A 19,889-nucleotide genomic window follows, 5' to 3' on the forward strand; every position below is an offset into this window, starting at 1 on the left:
TCCCGAGAATCTTACAATGTCGTCTCGTCAATTTGTCTTGCACCTTTTCTTCTCAGGCATCTTGAGTCTGAGGTTTCCTAACACCGATCAGATCTGAATCTCGGTTAGATATGATGGTTGGAACATATTTCCAAGAGTTATTACATTGGTCCTGATATATCGGTAAGGTGGGGTCATGCCTATCACACCTGGCCGGAGGACTTGTTGTTATAGATTCCTTTTCAGGAAGGTTATCCCTTCTTCCATGAGGAAATTGTAAGACCTATTCTTCAAGTTATTCCTGATGGATCCTTTGTGTCTCCAGAGTATGATCTTCACCTGTTGACCATGTCAATGCTATCTCGAAGCATGTCTATGTTACTCCAATTTTCAACAAGAACATTTAAAGCCTAATGTTAAATGTTTCCTGCTCAATGATCCAAACACCGCTGTATGGGGAATGTCCTGAAATTTCTCTCCCCTTACCTAAAGAGTTTTCTACATTATATCCTGTCATGGATATCGTGCTTTGATTGTCCTTGAGAAGGATATACCCTTTAAATATGTGTTTAAACACATTTTCCTTTCCATTGTTCTGTTTAATCGGATAATCATATTTTTCTCTCCATTGTTTGTTTTAACCTTTCTTGTGATCTATATGATCTAAGTAGTAATATTCTCCTGCTTATGTAAACACCTCGTTGTACAATTATGTCAGCAAGACCCTGTTACTATTGTTGATGACATTTCGGTTGCCACTGATGGACGAGAATTTTGCCTATTGGTCCGCCTCGTTTCAACGAGCAGGAAAATCGTTCTCTTCATCCCTCAACCTTGGTACCGATGTTGTTGCCGACATAACTGACAGGTTATTATCTGATGTGCCTTGCTATCATAACCGTGCAAGATGTCACCGCTCTTGTTACTTTTAACCCACATGGTGGTCCAATAACCCACAACTCCACAGGATCGAAACCTGACTCTCCTATACACCCCTTGTTCCCAAAGATACTCCTCGCGCGTGTCCTCGTAGGTAATACACGAGCCACCTTCCAAGAAATCGTCAATTTTGGTATCAGACTCAAAACTAATTCTTGTTGCTCTGAACCACTTTTACGCGATGTTTCAGGCAACGACGATTGTCTATCCGCTTGAAAAATTTTATGGTACCTTCTTTATTTGCTCTCGAGGTGTTTCATTTGTTTGACTCGAGAGATACTCCTATGTTCATTCTTGGGATACCCCCCTAGTTGATTTTCCTTTATAACATTCTATTGTTGTAGAGCTACCTCCTTATCCTTTTCGTAAGTACGATGGAGTTCCCGAAAAAAGATGACGGCGTCATCATGATGACCTCAAGCTGAAGTATGAAGACATCAGCGTTATGGATCTACCTCTTCGAGAAGAGAAACTAAGACCGAGAAGAATCGCTAGAATTTCGTAACCTATTCTCCCCCCTTACTCCCCTCTTAAATCTCGGGACGAGATTTCTTGTAGTGGAGGAGATTTGTAACACCCCGGTAGTTAAGCTACAGTAACCACACACAAATGGTGCCATGTCATCGCGATTAACTTTCTAAACCTCACTTTGATCCAAACCGAATTCAAATTCAATTTTTAAAATGAAGTCAAATTATTATTTCTTCAAATGATAAAACAAAAATGTTCGCAGGGTTGCAAAAATTCACTAACTAATTGTCATATAAGAACAAAAGTCTGTGGAAGTAAGTAGATGCTCCTAACCTAAATAAAACAGGGCCAATAGCTCTAGTTTTGGCTTTTTCGAGAATTAACAAAAGGCTAGACATTTATTTTTCAATTGCCCCCAAGCCTAGCGGACAACCCCATAATATTGCAAAGTACTTTTATGACAAGTCTCTCATTTAACAAAGGCCATTTAGACTTAAAATATAATGCAATACAGGATTAACGAAAATAGTAAATATATTTCAAAACAAAAAAAACTAAACTAAACTAATCTACTGGGCTCTTGGCCCATCTAACAAACAACTAGGCCCAGCCCGGCTCCCCTCCTTAACCTAGCCCGCAGCCAGCCTTACCCACTCGACCCCCACTCCTCTCGCTCGATCCCTCTCCATCTCCCTCGCGCCGCCACACACCTAGACCAGAGGCGAGACGCCTCATACCCTCCCCTCGCAATGTCTCCTCTCCCCCCCGCTTCCCCGCACCTCTCCCCTGGCGGGTCACAGCTGTTGTTCGCCGGCAAGGCAACCACCGCCCCTGGTCTTCTCCTCCACCTTCCGTTCGTCTCCAAGCGCGCCCGAGCCTCCTCGTCAAGCTTCCGGCCAGCGTGACCGCAATAGCCAACAAGCCTGCACCCGCGACGAGCAGAGGAGCTCACACCAGAGCCCTCCTCCTTGCGGCCATGGCGTTCGCTATGGCTGCAGGGCGCCCCTCCACCGGGTCCCGCTCGCCCAAGCCGCCTCCTCGCCGGAGAGGGACGGATCCCGGAGGCCCCGTCACGGATCCGGCCTCCCTCGCCTTGCTTCCCTCGCCGGAGTCCCCTCGTGGACCGGCGCCCCCTCCTCCGACACCGTCGGCCGCAGCCGCTAACCTCGTCGTCGATCCGCTCGGCCCCAACATCCTCCGGCTCCATCGAGCACCCTGCCGCTTCCGCTGTGAGCCTCCGGCCCTCCACGGCCTTTTCCCTCTCCTCCCCGTGCCCTCCAGTGCCGGTTGTCGCTAGCTCCGCCGTAGTCGCCGCCTTCCATTGCCACCGGCGCTGTTTCGGCCGCCCCTAGCTTCAGACGAAGGCACCCTCGACGCGACGCCTCACGCTTATCCGTTTGGCACCCGGGGCTGCCCCTTTTGGTCGCCAGAGCCACTGGCTCCGCGCGGCGCCGCCGTTCACTGAACTCGCCGTCGGGCACGCACACGCGCACACACGTCTGGCAGTGGGTTGACCCACTGACGTGTGGGCCCGCCCGGATTAACCATTCCCTTAACCACCTAATTAGAACCTAATAAAACGGTTTAGTTGAGTAATTGAAAATGACATGTGGACCCATTTCATTTAAAAGCCTGTTTAAAAATATCTATGTCAATGACATGTGGCCCCCCCACTTAATCTGTTAAATTAATTAAATTGTTGATTTACCCTGTCTCTATGACCGCCGGGTCCCACCAGCCAGTTTGACCAGTCAACGTTGACCTAGTCAACTGCTAACTGGACTATTGACTTTGACCCTGACCCCACCCGTCATACACTGTGGCTAGCACTGCATTATGTGGCAAAAGTATTACTAGTTAAATTTGGAATATAAATAAATCCATAAATTGAATAAACCTTTGAAAATTAATATAAAATAAATCATAGCTTGTATGGAAAAACTTTGTACATGAAAGTTTCTCAGAACGACGAGACGAATCCGGATACGCAGCCCGTTCGTCCACCACACATCCCTAGCATAGCAAACACGCAACTTTCCCCCTCCGGTTAATCTGTCCGAAAACGCGAAACACCGGGAATACTTTCCCGGATGATTCCCCCCTTCGCCGGTACCACCTATCCCTACGTTAGGTCACCTCTAGCACAACGTATTGCCGCGTCTTGCTTTGTGTTACATTTGATTGCTCTGTTATTTATTTTGTTCCCCCTCCGTTACTTCTTCCCGGTAGACTACGAGACTGACGCTGCTGCTGGTACCCCGATCGACTACGGTGTTGACGACCCCTCCTTGTCTGAGCAACCAGGCAAGCCCCCCCTTTGATCACCAGATATCGCCTACTCTTCTCTATACTGCTTGCATTAGAGTAGTGTAGCATGTTACTGCTTTCCGTTATTCCTATCCTGATGCATAGCATGTCCTTGCTACTACCGTTGTTACCTTTACCTGCTATCCTAATGCTTAGTATAGGATGCTAGTGGTCCATCAGTGGCCCTACACTCTTGTCCGTCTGTCATGCTATACTACTGGGCCGTGATCACTTCGGGAAGTGATCATGGTCATATACTATACACTTTATACAGTTACATTACCTGTGATACTGTTCGGAGATGGGGACTGAAGGGGCAGGTGGCTCCATCCCGGTAGAGGTGGGCCTGGGTTCCCGACGGCCCCCGACTGTTACTTTGAGGCGAAGCGACAGGGCAGGTTGAGACCACCTAGGAGAGAGGTGGGCCTGGCCCTGATCGGCGTTTGCGGATACTTAACACGCTTAACGAGATCTGGGTATTTGATCTGAGTCTGGCCATTTGGTCTATACGCACTAACCATCTACGTGGGAGTAGTTATGGGTATCCCGGCGTCGTGGTATCAGCCGAAGCCTTCGTGACGTCAGCGACTGAGCGGCGCGCGCCGGATTGGAACGTAAGCCTGCTCTTGTATTAAGGGGGCTAGTTCTGCTTCCGGCCGCGTTCGTAACGTGCAGGTGTGCTAAGGGCGATGGGCCCAGACCCCTGTGCGCTTAGGTTTAGACCGGCGTGCTGACCTCTCTGTTGTGCCTAGGTGGGGCTGTGACGTGTTGATCTTCCGAGGCCGGGCATGACCCAGGAAAGTGTGTCCGGCCAAATGGGATCGAGCATGTTGGGGTATGTGGTGCACCCCTGCAGGGAAGTTAATCTATTCGAATAGCCGTGATCTTCGGTAACAGGACGATTTGGAGTTGTACCTTGACCTTATGACAACTAGAACCGGATACTTAATAAAACACACCCTTCCAAGTGCCAGATACAACCGGTGGTCGCTCTCTCACAGGGCGACGATGGGAGGATCATCGGTTAGGGTTATGCTATGCGATGCTACTTGGAGGACTTCAGTCTACTCTCTTCTACATGCTGCAAGACGGAGGCTGCCAGAAGCGTAGTCTTCGAAAGGACTAGCTATCCCCCTCTTATTCCGGCTTTCTGCAGTCCAGTCCACATATAATAGCCTTATTCCAGTTGATACCAATGCATACATATGTAGTGTAGCTCCTTGCTTGCGAGTACTTTGGATGAGTACTCACGGTTGCTTTCTCCTTCCTTTCCCTCTATGCCTTCTACCTGGTTGTCGCAACCAGATGTTGGAGCCCAGGAGCCAGACGCCACCGTCGACGACGACTCCTACTACACTGGAGGTGCCTACTACTACGTGCTGCCCGCTGACGACGACCAGGAGTAGTTAGGAGGATCCCAGGCAGGAGGCATGTGCCTCTTTCGATCTGTATCCCAGTTTGTGCTAGCCTTCTTAAGGCAAACTTGTTTAACTTATGTCTGTACTCAGATATTGTTGCTTCCGCTGACTCGTCTATGATCGAGCTCTTGTATTCGAGCCCTCGAGGCCCCTGGCTTGTAATATGATGCTTGTATGACTTATTTTATTTGTAGAGTTGTGTTGTGATATCTTCCCGTGAGTCCCTGATCTTGATCGTACACGTTTGCGTGTATGATTAGTGTACGGTCAAAATGGGGGCGTCACATTAGCTCCCAGCTGAGACAAGCGATTGTGTAACCCAGTCATTTTGAGTATATGCTTGCTGACAGAACTGTTTTCCTCCATCTTACAACTATAGAACTTGTCGGATGATGTCGCTTGAAGCTAAGTCGGTATTTCCCCAAGGAGGAAGGTATGATGCAGCACAACGGCGGTAGGTATTTCCCTCAGAAATGAAACCAAGGTTATCGAACCAGTAGGAGAACCAAGCAACACAACGTAAACAACCCCTGGACACAGATAAAAAATCCTCACAACCCGACGTGTTAAAGGGGTTGTCAATCCCTTTCGGGTAATGGTGCCAGAAATTGGTGCGTGGCGATAAAAAGGTTGTAATAGGTTGGATAAATAGATCACAAATAAAATAAAAGTGCAGCAAAGTACTTTTGGATATTTGGATTAATAGATCTAAAAATAAATCCAAATAAAAGTAGATCGCAAAGGCAAATAATATGAGAAGAAAGACCCGGGGGCCGTAGGTCTCACTAGTGGCTTCTCTCGAGAAAGATAGCAAACGGTGTGTGAACAAATTACTGTTGGGCAATTGATAGAACTTCAAATAATTATGATGATATCCAGGCAATGATCATTATATAGGCATCACATCCAAGATTAGTAGACCGACTCCTGCCTGCATCTACTACTATTACTCCACACATCGACCGCTATCTAGCATGCATCTAGTGTATTAATTTCATGGAGAAACGGAGTAATGCAATAAGAACGATGACATGATGTAGACAAGATCTATCTATGTAGAGATAGACCACATCGCTTTATCCTTAGTAGCAACGATACATACGTGTCGTTTCCCTTTGTGTCACTGGGATCAAGCACCATAAGATTGAACCCACTACAAAGCACCTCTTCCCATTGCAAGATAAATAGATCAAGTTGGCCAAACAAAACCCAAATATCGGAGAAGAAATACTAGGCTATAAGCAATCATGCATAAAAGAGATCAAAGAAACTCAAATAACTTTCATGGATATAAAAAGATAGATCTGATCATAAATACAAAGTTCATCAATCCCAACAAACACACCGCAAAAGAGTTACATCATATGGATCTCCAAGAGACCATTGCATTGAGAATCAAGAGAGAGAGAGAGATGAAACCATCTAGCTACTAACTACGGACCCGAAGGTCTACAAAGAACTACTCACGCATCATCGGAGAGGCACCAATGGAGGTGGTGAACCCCATCCAAGATGGTGTCTAGGTTGGATCTAGTGGTTCTGGACTCTGCGGCGGCTGGATGAATATTTCGTCGATGCCTCTAGGCTTTCTGGAATATTGGGGTATTTATAGAGCAAAGAGGCGGTCCGAGGGGCACACGAGGTGGGCACAACCCACCAGGGCGCGCCAGGGCCCGTTGTGTTCCTTTTGGCCCATAAAAATTCTCCGTAAAGTTTCGAGGCGTTTGGACTCCGTTTGATATTAATTTTCTGCGATGTAAAAACATGGATTTTCAAGATGGAACAATAAAAAATTATAGATACGTTGGAGACGTATGATTGGAGACTTCATATCTGTCGACCCGGGCATGAGCTTGGAAAACCATTTTCAGCTCTTGAAATATCTCATATGCTCCGTGTTGCTCAAAACGCTTTTGGAGCCCCGGTTCTAAGTTGTAAAGCATGCCGCACTGAACCAGGGAGTAATAATCACTAATTGACTGCCAGGCGTTCATAACGTCTTGAGTTGCTAGGAAAATGGTTGCGTCACCTAGCGGTGCTTCAAGGACATATGCTTTCTTGGCAGCTATGAGGATGATCCTCAAGTGACGGACCCAGTCCGTATAGTTGCTACCGTCGTCTTTCAGCTTGGTTTTCTCTAGGAATGCGTTGAAGTTGAGGGCAACATTAGCGTGGGCTATTTGATCTACAAGACATATTGTAAAGATATTTTTAGACTAAGTTCATGATAATTAAGTTCATCTAATCAAATTATTTAATGAACTCCCACTCAAATAGACATCCCTCTAGTCATCTAAGTGATACATGATCCGAATCGACTAGGCTCTGTCCGATCATCACGTGAGACGGACTAGTCATCAACGGTGAACATCTCCATGTTGATCCCATCTACTATACGACTCATGTTCGACCTTTCGGTCTCTCGTGTTCCTAGGCCATGTATGTACATGCTAGGCTTGTCAAGTCAACCTAACTGTTTCGCATGTGTAAATCTGGCTTACACCCGTTGTATGCGAACGTTAGAATTGATACGTGTCCAACGTATCTATAATTTTTGATTGTTCCATGCTATTAGATTATCCATCTTGGATGTTTTATATGCATTTATATGCTATTTTATATGATTTTTGGGACTAACCTATTAACCTAGAGCCCAGTGTCAGTTTCTGTTTTTTCCTTGTTTTTGAGTTATACAGAAAAGGAATACCAAACGGAGTCCAATTGACGTGCCAATTTTTGATGATTTTTTATGGACCAAAAGAAGCCCCCGGAGTAAAAGAGTTGGGCCAGAAGAGTCTTGAGCCATCCACGTGGGTGGAGGGCGCGCCCCCTGCCTCGTGGATGACTCGGAGACCCCCCCTGACGTGAGACCGACGCCAAAATTTCCTATAAATACAGAAACCCCCGAAAAGAAACCTAGATCGGGAGTTCCGCCGCTGCAAGCCTCTGTAGCCACCAAAAACCAATTAGGACATTGTTCCGGCACCCTGCCGGAGGGGGGAATCAGCACCGGTGGCCATCTTCATCATCCCGGCGCTCTCCATGACGAGGAGGGAGTAGTTCACCCTCGGGGCTGAGGGTATGTACCAGTAGCTATGTGTTTGATCTCTCTCTCTCTCTCGTGTTCTTGATGTGGCACGATCTTGATGTAACGCGAGCTTTGCTATTATAGTTGGATCTCATGATGTTTCTTCCCCTCTATTTTCTTGTGAGAATATAGTTTTCCCTTTGAAGTTATCTTATCGGATTGAGTCTTTAAGGATTTGAGAACACTTGATGTATGTCTTGCGTGGGATACCTATGGTGACAATGGGGTATTTTATTGATTCACTTGATGTATGTTTTGGTGATCAACTTGCGGGTTCCGTGACCTTGGGAATCTATGCATAGGGGTTGGCACACATTTTCGTCTTGACTCTCCGGTAGAAACTTTGGGGCACTCTTTGAAGTTCTTTGTGTTGGTTGAATAGATGAATATGAGATTGTGTGATGCATATCATATAATCATACCCGCAGATACTTGAGGTGACATTGGAGTATGTAGGTGACATTAGGGTTTTGGTTGATTTGTGTCTTAAGGTGTTATTTTACTACGAACTCTAGGGTTGTTTGTGACACTTATAGGAATACCCAATGGATTGATCGGAAAGAATAACTTTGAGGTGGTTTCGTACCCTACAATAATCTCTTCGTTTGTTCTCCGCTATTAGTGACTTTGGAGTGACTCTTTGTTCCATGTTGAGGGATAGTTATATGATCTAATTATGTTATCCTTGTTGAGAGAACTTGCACTAGTGAAAGTATGAACCCTAGGCCTTGTTTCAACGCATTGCAATACCGTTTTCGCTCACTTTTATCATTAGTTACCTTGCTGTTTTTATATTTTCAGATTACAAAAACCTATATCTACCATCCATATTGCATTTGTATCCCCAGATCGTTACGCCTTTCGTGTGGGTCGGAACTTACCCGACAAGGAATTTCGCTACCTTAGGACCGTTATAGTTACGGCCGCCGTTCACCGGGGCTTCGGTCGCCGGCTTCCCTGTCATCAGTTCACCAACTTCCTTGACCTTCCGGCACTGGACAGGCGTGAAACCGTGCTGAGCTCCCAAGCAGTGGGAGGGGAAAGTGATCTCTGACTGCGTGCCTATTGAAGAATGAGCCAGCGACCCATAGGCAGTGGCTTGGTTAAGGGAACGGAACCCACCGGAGCCGTAGCGAAAGCGAGTTAGTGCACCTATACAATTTACCATTGTATTGGGTGTGTTGGGGACACAAGAGACTCTTTGCTATTTGGTTGCAGGGTTGTTTGAGAGAGACCATCTTCATCCTACACCTCCCACGGATTGATAAACCTTAGGTCATCCACTTGAGGAAAATTTGCTACTGTCCTATAAACCTCTGCACTTGGAGGCCCAACAACGTCTACAAGAAGAAGGTTGTGTAGTAGACATCAAGAATCTATCACACCCGATCATCACGTGATGTTTCGAAACAGCGAACCTTCGCAAAGTGCAATGTTAGGGGGAACACATCTCTTGAAATTTTAATGAGGGATCATCTTATTTATGCCACCGTCGTTCTAAGCAAATAATATGTAAACATGACAAACATCACATGCAAATCATAAAGTGACATGATATGGCCAATATCATCTTGCGCCTTTGATCTCCATCTTCGAGACGCGGCATGATCACCTTCGTCACCGGCATGACACCATGATATCCATCATCGTGTCTTCATGAAGTTGTCTCGCCAACTATTACTTCTACTACTATGGCTAACGGTTAGCAATAAAGTAAAGTAAATACATGGCGTTTTCATTGACTCGCAGGTCATACAATAAATTAAGACAACTCCTATGGCTCCTGCAGGTTGTTATACTCATCGACATGCAAGTCGTGATTCCTATTACAACAACATGATCAATCTCATACATCACATACATAATTCATCACATCCTTTTGGCCATATCACATCACATAGCATACCCCGCAAAAACAAGTTAGACGTCCTCTAATTGTTGTTGCATGTTTTATGTGGCTGCTATGGGTTTCTAGCAAAACGTTTCTTACCTGCGCAAAAGCCACAACGGTGATATGCCAATTGCTATTTACCCTTCATAAGGACCCTCTTCATCGAATCCGGTTCGACTAAAGTGGGAGAGACAGACACCCGCTAGCCACCTTATGCAACAAGTGCATGTCAATCGGTGGAACCTGTCTCACGTAAGCGTACGTGTAAGGTCGTTTTGGGCCGCTTCATCCCACAATGCCGCCGAATCAAGGTAATACTATTAATGGTAAGAAAATTGACCAAATTATCGCCCACAACTACTTTGTGTTCTACTCGTGCATAGAATCTACGCATAGACCTAGCTCATGATGCCACTGTTGGGGAACATAGTAATAATTCAAAATTTTCCTACGTGTCACCAAGATCAATCTAGGAGATGCTAGCAACGAGAGAGAGGGACTGCATCTTCATACCCTTGAAGATCGCTAAGCGGAAGAATTACAAAAATGCGGTTGATGGAGTCGTACTCACGATGATTCAAATCACATAAGATCCGATCTAGCGCCGAACGAACGACGCCTCCACGTTCAACACACGTACAACCCGGGGACGTCTCCTCCTTCTTGATCCAGCAAGGGGAGAGGAGAAGTTGAGGGAGAACTCCGGCAGCAGGACGGCGTGGTGGCGGTGGAGCTCGTGGTTCGCCGGCAGAGCTTCGCTAAGCACTACGGAGGAGGATGAGGTGTTGGAGGGGGAGGGCTGCACCAGGGGAAGGTTTGCGGCTGCCCTCCCCCCCCCCCACTATTTATAGGGGGAAGGGAAGAGGGGGCCGGCCCCTCTAGATGCATCTAGAGGGGGGCGGCCAGGAGGGGGAAACTTGCCCCCCAAGCAGGTGGGAGGCGCCCCTCCCCCTAGGGTTTCCAACCCTAGGCACCTTGGGCCCTTGGGGGCGCACCAGCCCACTAGGGGGCTGGTTCCCTCCCATATTCAACCCATTAAGTCCTCCGGGGCAGGTGGCCCCACCTGGTGGTCCCGGTACAATACCGATAACCCCCGAAACCATTTCGGTGATTGAAATTGGACTTCCCATATATAAATCTTCACCTCTGGACCATTCCGGAACTCCTTGTGACGTTCGGGATCTCATCCGGGACTCCGAACAACCTTTGGTAACCACATACAATTTCCCATAACAACTCTAGCGTCACCGAACCTTAAGTGTGTAGACCCTACGGGTTCGGGAACCATGCAGACATGACCGAGACATCTCTTCGGCCAATAACCAACAACGGGATCTGGATACCCATGTTGTCTCCCACATGTTTCACGATGATCTCATCGGATGAACCACGACGTCGGGGATTCAATCAATCCCTTATACAATTCCCTTTGTCCATCGGTATGTTACTTGCCCGAGATTCGATCATGGTATCCCCATACCTCGTTCAATCTCGTTACCGACAAGTCTCTTTACTCATTTCGTAAGGCATGATCCCGTGGCTAATTCCTTAGTCACATTGAGCTCGTTATGATGATGCATTACCGAGTGGGCCCAGAGATACCTCTCCGTCATACGGAGTGACAAATCCCAGTCTCGATTCGTGCCAACCCAACAGACACTTTCGGAGATACCTGTAGTGCACCTTTATAGCCTCCCAATTACGTTGTGACGTTTGATACACCCAAAACATTTCTAATGTATCCGGGAGTTGCACAATCTCATGGTCTAAGAAAATGATAGTTGACATTAGAAAATCTCTAGCAAACGAATTACACGATCTTGTGCTATGCTTAGGATTGGGTCTTGTCCATCACATCATTCTCCTAATGATGTGATCCCGTTATCAACGACATCCAATGTCCATGGTTAGAAAACCATAACCATTTATTGATCAACGAGCTAGTCAACTAGAGGCTTACTAGGGACATGTTGTGGTCTATGTATTCACACATGTATTACGGTTTCCGATTAATACAATTATGGCATAAACAATAGACAATTATCATGAACAAGGAAATATAATAATAACTATTTTATTATTGCCTCTAGGGCATATTTCCAACATGGCCCACATGTAAGTATTGACTTGGCTTGCCAAATGGGCTAGTTTATTTCTCCAAACGCTTGTTGGGCTCCTGTTCTAACGGTACCAACTTTTTTCATGTGGCCATAGCAATTAGAGCCCCAAGCATGGCAGCCACTATCCATGCCTTGGAGCACACGACAACATCAACGCCTTCATGTCTATGAGATTTCATCTTGGCCCACGGAGCAACTTCATCGGAGGAATCGACTCGGGAAGCCCTATATCACCATCACCCATTTCTTCTTCCTCGTCTCTGGCCTGTTGGGACGGCAATTGATCTATCGCTACAGTCGCGTCCCCGCTCTTTGTTCTCCCCTTATTGACTTTTCAGTGTGGTGACGAAGCTCTTATAGCTGTTCCTGAGCAGCCCTTCTTCCTCGAGCCACGACCGCACGAGCGTCAGCTTCGATATCCTCCATTGACAATGGTGTCATTGTTTTTTTAGCCCCCCTAGCTCGGCAAGGTGTCCTGGCATGTTCGTGGTGAGCCTTTTTTTATTCCAGTTTCACCTCTTCCCATCTTCCTCTCTTGTCCTCTGTCACTCCCGAGCTGAACGCACACTCGGCATATCTCCGCTTCGTGTCCACCCGTGAGCATGGGCTTACTACACCAGCAGCGCCGCTACTCCAGCATGCAGATGAACAACCCCATGCAGGCGAGGAAGAGGCAACCAACAACAATAGTATGCCCGCAAAACACCATTGCAATGGTTGGACTCGTTGAAACAACCGAAAAGAAAAACCGGATGCGCCGAAAGAAAACGGGTTGGCCAAATTAACCAACCCACATGGCATCCAAGTCAACACTTACATGTGGGCCGACTAGTCAGAACGCAATAAATAAATAAATTAAAAGGGTAAAAATTGCAACAGTTTGCATAAATTGAATAATAAAAAATCTGCTGAAACTTAGGGGTAACTCTAATATTTACCCCCGTTGATAAACCAACAATATTCTTCGTAGGCTAGACCGCACATACCAAAACCACTATATCTAACCAAGTTTTTGCTCTAAGGTTAAACCACTTGGCTGAAAATGACCCATGGGTAAATATGAATATGGCACGTGTATTATTTTGGTATATGGCTGTGTAGAAATGAGTGGTGTGCCTAGATTTTTGTTTCAAATTTTTTGAACTAGCGTACAGTTTTGCTTGGTAAGTTTAGTGTTTTTTGCTGGCTGGGGAACAGTCCGTACGACATTGTTTCTTCTGTGTGCTTTCCTCTCTTGTCGTTGTCGTTTTGACTATATCATTTTCTTTAATCGGTGCCGCTTTTCGTGTGCTTTCTAAAGCCTGCCGTATCTGTAGTCTGATTATGTACTATTTCTCACTCATCCTAATAGAAATGACAGAGCTCCGATCCTGACACTTCTTTGAAGAAAAAAAACATGGGCATGTTACGTGGCTGTTGTTTACTTTATTTATTCCTGGTGTGATTACAACTCTAGAAGTTATATATACGTGTGTATGTGTATGTATAGGGGCATGGAGTATGTGAGCTCGAGCTCACATGCACCCTTTGCTACAGTAAAATCAATCTTTTTAGAAATCAAAAAAATCTGAAACTTTTTGGCAACAAACATTTATGTATCTTTCACATGCGTGCCGATTTTTGTGATGAAATGACATCTGTGGAGGTCTCGGCAAAATCATGCTCCAAACTTGCTTAGTGCTTAGATAATAGACAATCTTGGACACGTATGGTCTTCCTTAAATAAATTGGTATAAAATGTAGTTTCTAGACATAATTTTCCCCCAAGTCTGAATCTGATTTGTAGATTGCTGTAAACATTCATGGATCTCTTCCACTAAGTATCAATTTCTCTCATAATAGGAGTATTACTTGATACAACTGATTGTTCAATGCCTATTTGCACTTAATTGATTATACAGTTGCTTCATTTAGTTAGTGAAATAACTTCTACCAACATTTTTTTATTGAAATTGTAACCAGTTTATTTGTTTTACTTGTGCTGCACAATTTTCCCATTTTGCTATTATTTTAAATTGGTATGTGATTATATGTCAAAATTGTATTCTACCACTTGATGAATCTTCTATCACTCGATGAATCTGTCTATCTTTGACTCTCTATTTAGTTAATTGATTATACAATTGCTTTATTTGGTTAGTGAAAACTTCTACATTTTTTTTACTCAAATCACATATTGTACCATTTTGTTTGTTTTATTTGTGCTGCCTGTTTTCTCCATTTGGTTATTATTCACAAAATGGTATTTGTTTGTCTAAAATTTATTTTACCATTCGATGAATATGTCTATCTTTGATTCGCTTTTTCGAAGTGGTTTTTGTGTTTGAACTTCTGTTTGTGTTCATTGGACTAATCTATGCTGAATTATTCAGGGATTTTGTTGGGCACATTTTCTTGGGTGGATTGCCAATTGTTTGTTGATGTGTGATTCATGTTTCGCCGTTTAGGGTATCTACAATGCAGGTGCTAAGATAAGGCGCTAGGTTCCAATTGCTGGTCGTTTCGTAAAAATCCTGAACGTTCTCAGGATTCTAGCTGGCATGGATGCCAAGCCAGTCGTCGGATGCCTGGCCTCCTTTTTTTCACGTGATCCTTTCTAACGAGCGCATCAGATCCTCAACCGACTACGGTAGTGCTCCAGTAGGCAGACTTCTCCATCGGCGCTTCTTCCTTGGTTAATTTTTTTATAATGTTCTAAGCACCCAAAAAAGCGCCCCTCTCTCATTGTAAATGCCCTTAGTGGGTGTAGAGATCAGTGGGTTTGCTTCTTACATTGCTACCTTTTGCATGATAACTAACGTGGTGCATGATATAACCACGTGTGCATGGATGCATGATATGACCACATGTTCCCATGCACGTAGTTGTCTCCCGCGCTAAAATCGTAAGGTGTGGTTGTGTTGAGACTCTTGACACCGCTTCTTCCGAAATTTCTGGAGTGTTTCTTTCTATATAAATATGGTGATGATAAATGTATATTTTTCAAATTACTTCAATGCACGACTTTCGTTTCCGTGACTACAAACATATGTGCATAAAAGTATGTTTTTGGTCTAAATTCTCACACAAAATAAAAATACCACGACACACGTAATGTATTGATGGGGCGCGGCGTGTTGCCGCGCGGGCATAGCTAGTTTCTACTACTGCCTCCAAGAAAAACGGACCATGGCAGTAGCATGTTCTCATATCATTATCCTCAACGCTTAACCGCCCAATCCGATCCGATCCCCTGATCACAGCGCCAAACAAGCACAAAGCACAGTAAACAACACGGGAAAACAGCTCACGGCCTCCCGACAAGCCCAATAGTTTTCCGTTTCCGCCTGTCCCGTTCACCGCCCAGCACGCGGGGAGGGCCCGGCCGTCCGATGGCCCACCGCGAGGGGATCGAGCCGCGCGTGAGCCGTCCGATTTATTCCGTTTCCCGAACGTATCGACGGGAAGCAGATTCGGCTTCACCGAACGAGGACTACTAGTCCCCACTCGCGTCTTCGCTTCCCAGGCGTGGTGGGAGAGGAGAGGAGAGGACGACTCGGCCGACCCGACCGACCCTCGCGCGCTCCGCCTTCCCCGCCTCGCCGTCGCCGAGGTGAGCGCCGAGAACCTCGCCGGCAGCTTCGATTGAGCACCAGTTTCGCTTTTAGCGCCCTTTTTGTTTCTCCGGAACAAAGATTGCTTGCCCTTTTTGGGCGGACGGACGATTTGCCGCATGTGCCGGAAAGCTCTCGGCTTGGCGGGATCTCCTGGTCCCGGCGCGCGTGGCTTATTAGCTCGAGGCCAGGCGTGGCTGGGTGGGATCTTGCATTCCTGCCCGCGGCGGCGTTTCCGGGGGAGCTAACCCCGCCGTCTTGGGGCGCGTGCCATTTCGACGGCGTTCCTTGGTTCTTGCGGCGGGCGCCGTCCCGAGCAGGCAGGAAGAACTGGGGTTTTCTGGCTCTTGGCCGTATTCGTTTACTGCGGTTTCAAGCCAGATTGGGGAGGTTGCTTCAGGAATTTGGCTGCTCCGCAATCCCCCCTCTTTAAACGGTTTAGCTAGATTGTTGAGGGATCTGGACGGTTCCTGGTGAGGGTCGAGGACTCGAGGTTGCCTGTTGATCTGTTTCCTTTTTCGGGCATAAGCCTGTTCAGTTGATGTTCTGAATTTTGCCGTTCCGGAGTGGTTCCTTGCTGGCTACTCGTAGTTTTTGTTGGCCGGCAGTGGGAATTTGGGAGTCTTGTTTGCTGCTGGGCTGTTCTGCTGCCTCCTGCGGGATAACTAACTGGATAGTGTTCATAGCTGACACGACGCTTCAACATCAAGATCTCCTGGCTGATGTGAACATTGTATCCTTGTCCGTTATGTTTTCTGTATACTATTCCTTGGTTGTCTGATTGGATTAACATACAAGTAGAAGATAAAGACGATCTATGTAGGTTTTAAACATACACACAAATATTGCTCCATACTGCAGGAGTAGTAATTTCATGCACAAGAAAACATGCCCCAGCCTCAGTAACTTTCTCATTCTTTCAGTTACAGGTCTACTTGTACAGACTATTGAACCATATAAATTGAGAAAAAAATGAGTTGGTTGGCGTCGATGAACTCTTATGCTTTATGGAGACGAGACCAACAGAATGCTCTATTTCCCTCTGTCACTTTCACTTCACCCAGTCTTTACCACCATGTTCTCAATTGCTGTGCAAGGCACACTCAAGGATACTAGATCACCTCCTGCTGTATGGCCCTCCATAAGTTTCTTAGCTAGCTTCTGAGTATCATCTGCCATAGTTACCAGCGAGATTATACTGTATGAACTGTACTTTTTTGGGTGGGTGTGAGTGGTGGGTAATATATATGCTTGGCAATGGGTTTGTCATTGCAAATTGGGTGCAAACTAGCATAACTGCAACCTTTAAGCGTAGTCACTATCTGCTAGAATTTTTTTATCTTCATTATACTGTTCCTCATATCATCTAAATACTGGCATTCTCTTTGTTCCAACTCAGTTTACAGTTCTTACAAGTGATTCATGTTGTATTATGATAGGGAATAGCAAGACAGAATTATGAGCTCAGAGAGCAGTGCAAGTAATGGCAATGCGAAAGAAGCAGCATTATATGAGCAGCAGCTGTCCAAGGTGATCCAATATCACCTGGGTTGAGTATTTTGCTTACATGTGACTCATATTCTTTACCCTATTGTGCGCGGAAACAGTTTTTTTTCCTTCTCATTTTTGTATTCCTCCTTGTTAGATTGGTGAAGTTAGAGCTGCTCTAGGACAACTATCTGGAAAATCTGCACTATACTGCTCAGATGGTTCAATTGCGAGGTACCTGATAGCAAGGAACTGGGACGTGAGGAAGGCTACCAAAATGCTTACGAAAACCTTGAAATGGCGTTCAGAGTATAAGCCGGATGAGATCCGTTGGGTGAGCCGTCCCCACCTTTTGACTTAAGCAAACCTATATTTCTCGAAAGAAATAGCATGTCATGTATCCATGTGGTACAAGTGATTTGCCTTATACCATTTTGGATCTTTGTAGTATGCTTTGTGAAACAGCTGAATAGTTGATGCATTATTGTAGTAGGTCTGATGGCGTAGTATTTGATACACATTATTAATTTAAATTTCGTGATACAGGATGAGATATCGGGTGAAGCCATGACTGGTAAAATTTACCGAAGTGATTATTTCGACAAGAGTGGACGGAGTATTCTTGTCATGCGGCCTGGATGCCAGGTTTAATGATGCTCTTTTTTTTCTTTTTGTATCAAAATGTGCATATGTGTGCACATTAGATTGTGTTATTTTGTCACTCTAATTTTGGTAGCTCATTTTCAGAATACCAAGAAGTCCAAAGGGCAGATCAGGTATTTGGTATACTGTATGGAGAATGCAATTCTAAATCTTCCAGCTGGACAGGATCAGATGGTTTGGCTGATTGATTTTGCTGGCTTCAGCTTGCCTAATGTGTCACTTCTAGTGACAAAGTTGACAGCAGATGTCTTACAAGGTCATTATCCTGAAAGATTGGGTGTGGCAATTCTTTATAATGCTCCCAAGTTTTTTGAGTCTTTTTGGAAGGTATGATTTGTAAAATCTTTAACCATCTTATTTTTATCTATTTAGGCTGCCGTTGCTGAACTGTGTTGGTTAGCCAAACGGAAAAATACACAGCGTTAATAGAAAAAGATCCGATATTTTTATCTATTTAACCTTATTTTATAATCCGCAAAAAAAAACACATGAAAGCAGAAAAATGTTGGTTAGCCAAACGGAAAAATAGGCAAAAGCTGGGTTATAATAATCTACCTCAATGTCACACGCAGCGTTACTTAATCAGAAACATAGGGATGATGTGTTCCATATCTAGTACCTAAGCATATCTTTGTTCTCCTCTTTGCTTGTAGACTTCCAATATAAGATGTCACGGTAGATGTGTACTTATAATTTTCTTGTTAAATTCGAAACACCTCGTATTTGTTTCTTCATGTTCTTTTTTTGGTCTTGTGGAGTTTCTGTCAAAAGGTAACAGTTATAGCATATTATCATATAAAATTAAATGAAGCATCCAGTGTTATCTATAACTATCGGTACCTGTTTCCAGAACTAAGTACTACATCTGAATGCAGATGGCAAGTCCCCTTCTTGAGCCAAAAACGAAAAATAAGGTCAAATTTGTGTACTCGGATAGACCTGAAACTGACAAGATAATGGAAGACCTTTTCAACCTGGATGAGTTAGAATGCGCATTTGGCGGTAGAAGCCCGGTCACTTTTAACATAAATGATTATGCTGCAAGGATGAGAGAAGATGATAAAAAGATGCCATTATTCTGGAGCCCCGAGAACTCGCCTCTTGCTGCAGAGCCATATCGCATGAAGAACCACGGGTGTCAACAATGTGACTCGGGTTTGAAGACTGAAGAGACTGCATCTGACATGATTGGGGAAACAGAAGCTGCATCTGAAAAGAGTGGAGAAACAGACACTGCATCGGAGAAGGAAGATGCCGAGGCTGCATCTGAGGAGAGGGAAGAGACCGAGACTTCATCAGGGAAGAGGGGAGAAAATACGACTGAATCTGTAAAGGAGGAAGAAACTGAGACCGTTTCTGAAAAGAAAGAAGAAACAGAGACTGGGTCTGAAAAGAAAGAAGAAACAGAGACCGAATCAAGCACTGTAAAATTGACAAGCTCGCGAGGGGAAGGTATTGCATCAGCAGGCAAAAGTGGCAGTTCATCTGATCCTTGAAGCTATCAGCATGACAAGTACATTCCAATGTTGATATGAGCTCCCACCACAGTGAATTCCCACGAACAGATGAACATTAAAAGTGATAACAACCCTTTTAACACACAAGGGGGAAGTGTTGCCTGGCTTATTTTGTAGTCGGCCCCCTTGTGACCTTGTTTGAAGAACCTTTTGGCAACAAATGAACCTATCAAACGGTAACAATGATAAAATACTTTGCTACCCTCAGTTTTTGTATGCCTATTGCTCTTTCAAAACTATTGGAGTGCATGCTATATCCTGCTCTCCTTTTTTGGTAAATCTGAATATCGCCTTTCCGCCATTTCTTAACTTAGCACATCAAAGTTGATGTTTACTTCGCATTGACCGGACTTCTGTCTTCTTATTCAACCCTTTCTACTGTTATTTACTCCTCAGGGAGTACTAGCTAGTGTTA

General features: G+C 45.1%; 1 protein-coding gene across 1 annotated transcript; it reads left to right on the forward strand.

Annotated features, from left to right (window-relative positions):
- The first annotated feature begins 15,645 nt into the window (after nt 1–15,645).
- On the forward strand, nt 15,646–19,690 carry LOC147966028 (uncharacterized). The gene is made up of 6 exons (XM_087528572.1): nt 15,646–15,805; nt 17,246–17,336; nt 17,452–17,628; nt 17,841–17,939; nt 18,042–18,284; nt 18,833–19,690. The coding sequence occupies exons 2-6, from the start codon at nt 17,265–17,267 to the stop codon at nt 19,451–19,453; spliced, it is 1,212 nt and encodes a 403-aa protein (XP_087384698.1). The 5' UTR covers nt 15,646–15,805; nt 17,246–17,264; the 3' UTR covers nt 19,454–19,690.
- Nucleotides 19,691–19,889: the final 199 nt, after the last annotated feature.

The sequence above is a fragment of the Triticum urartu genome, chromosome 6A, assembly GCF_056163025.1.
Source record: "Triticum urartu cultivar PI428250 chromosome 6A, HENAU_Tu73, whole genome shotgun sequence".
Classification (NCBI taxonomy): Eukaryota; Viridiplantae; Streptophyta; class Magnoliopsida; order Poales; family Poaceae; genus Triticum; species Triticum urartu.

Excerpts from the sequence above, each read along its gene's own strand:
- LOC147966028 (XM_087528572.1), top strand. The coding sequence starts at position 17,265 with ATGAGCTCAGAGAGCAGTGCAAGTAATGGCAATGCGAAAGAAGCAGCA. Across the intron at positions 17,629-17,840 it reads AGCCGGATGAGATCCGTTGG|GATGAGATATCGGGTGAAGC; the intron begins GTGAGCCGTCCC and ends TTCGTGATACAG. Across the intron at positions 17,940-18,041 it reads TCATGCGGCCTGGATGCCAG|AATACCAAGAAGTCCAAAGG; the intron begins GTTTAATGATGC and ends GCTCATTTTCAG.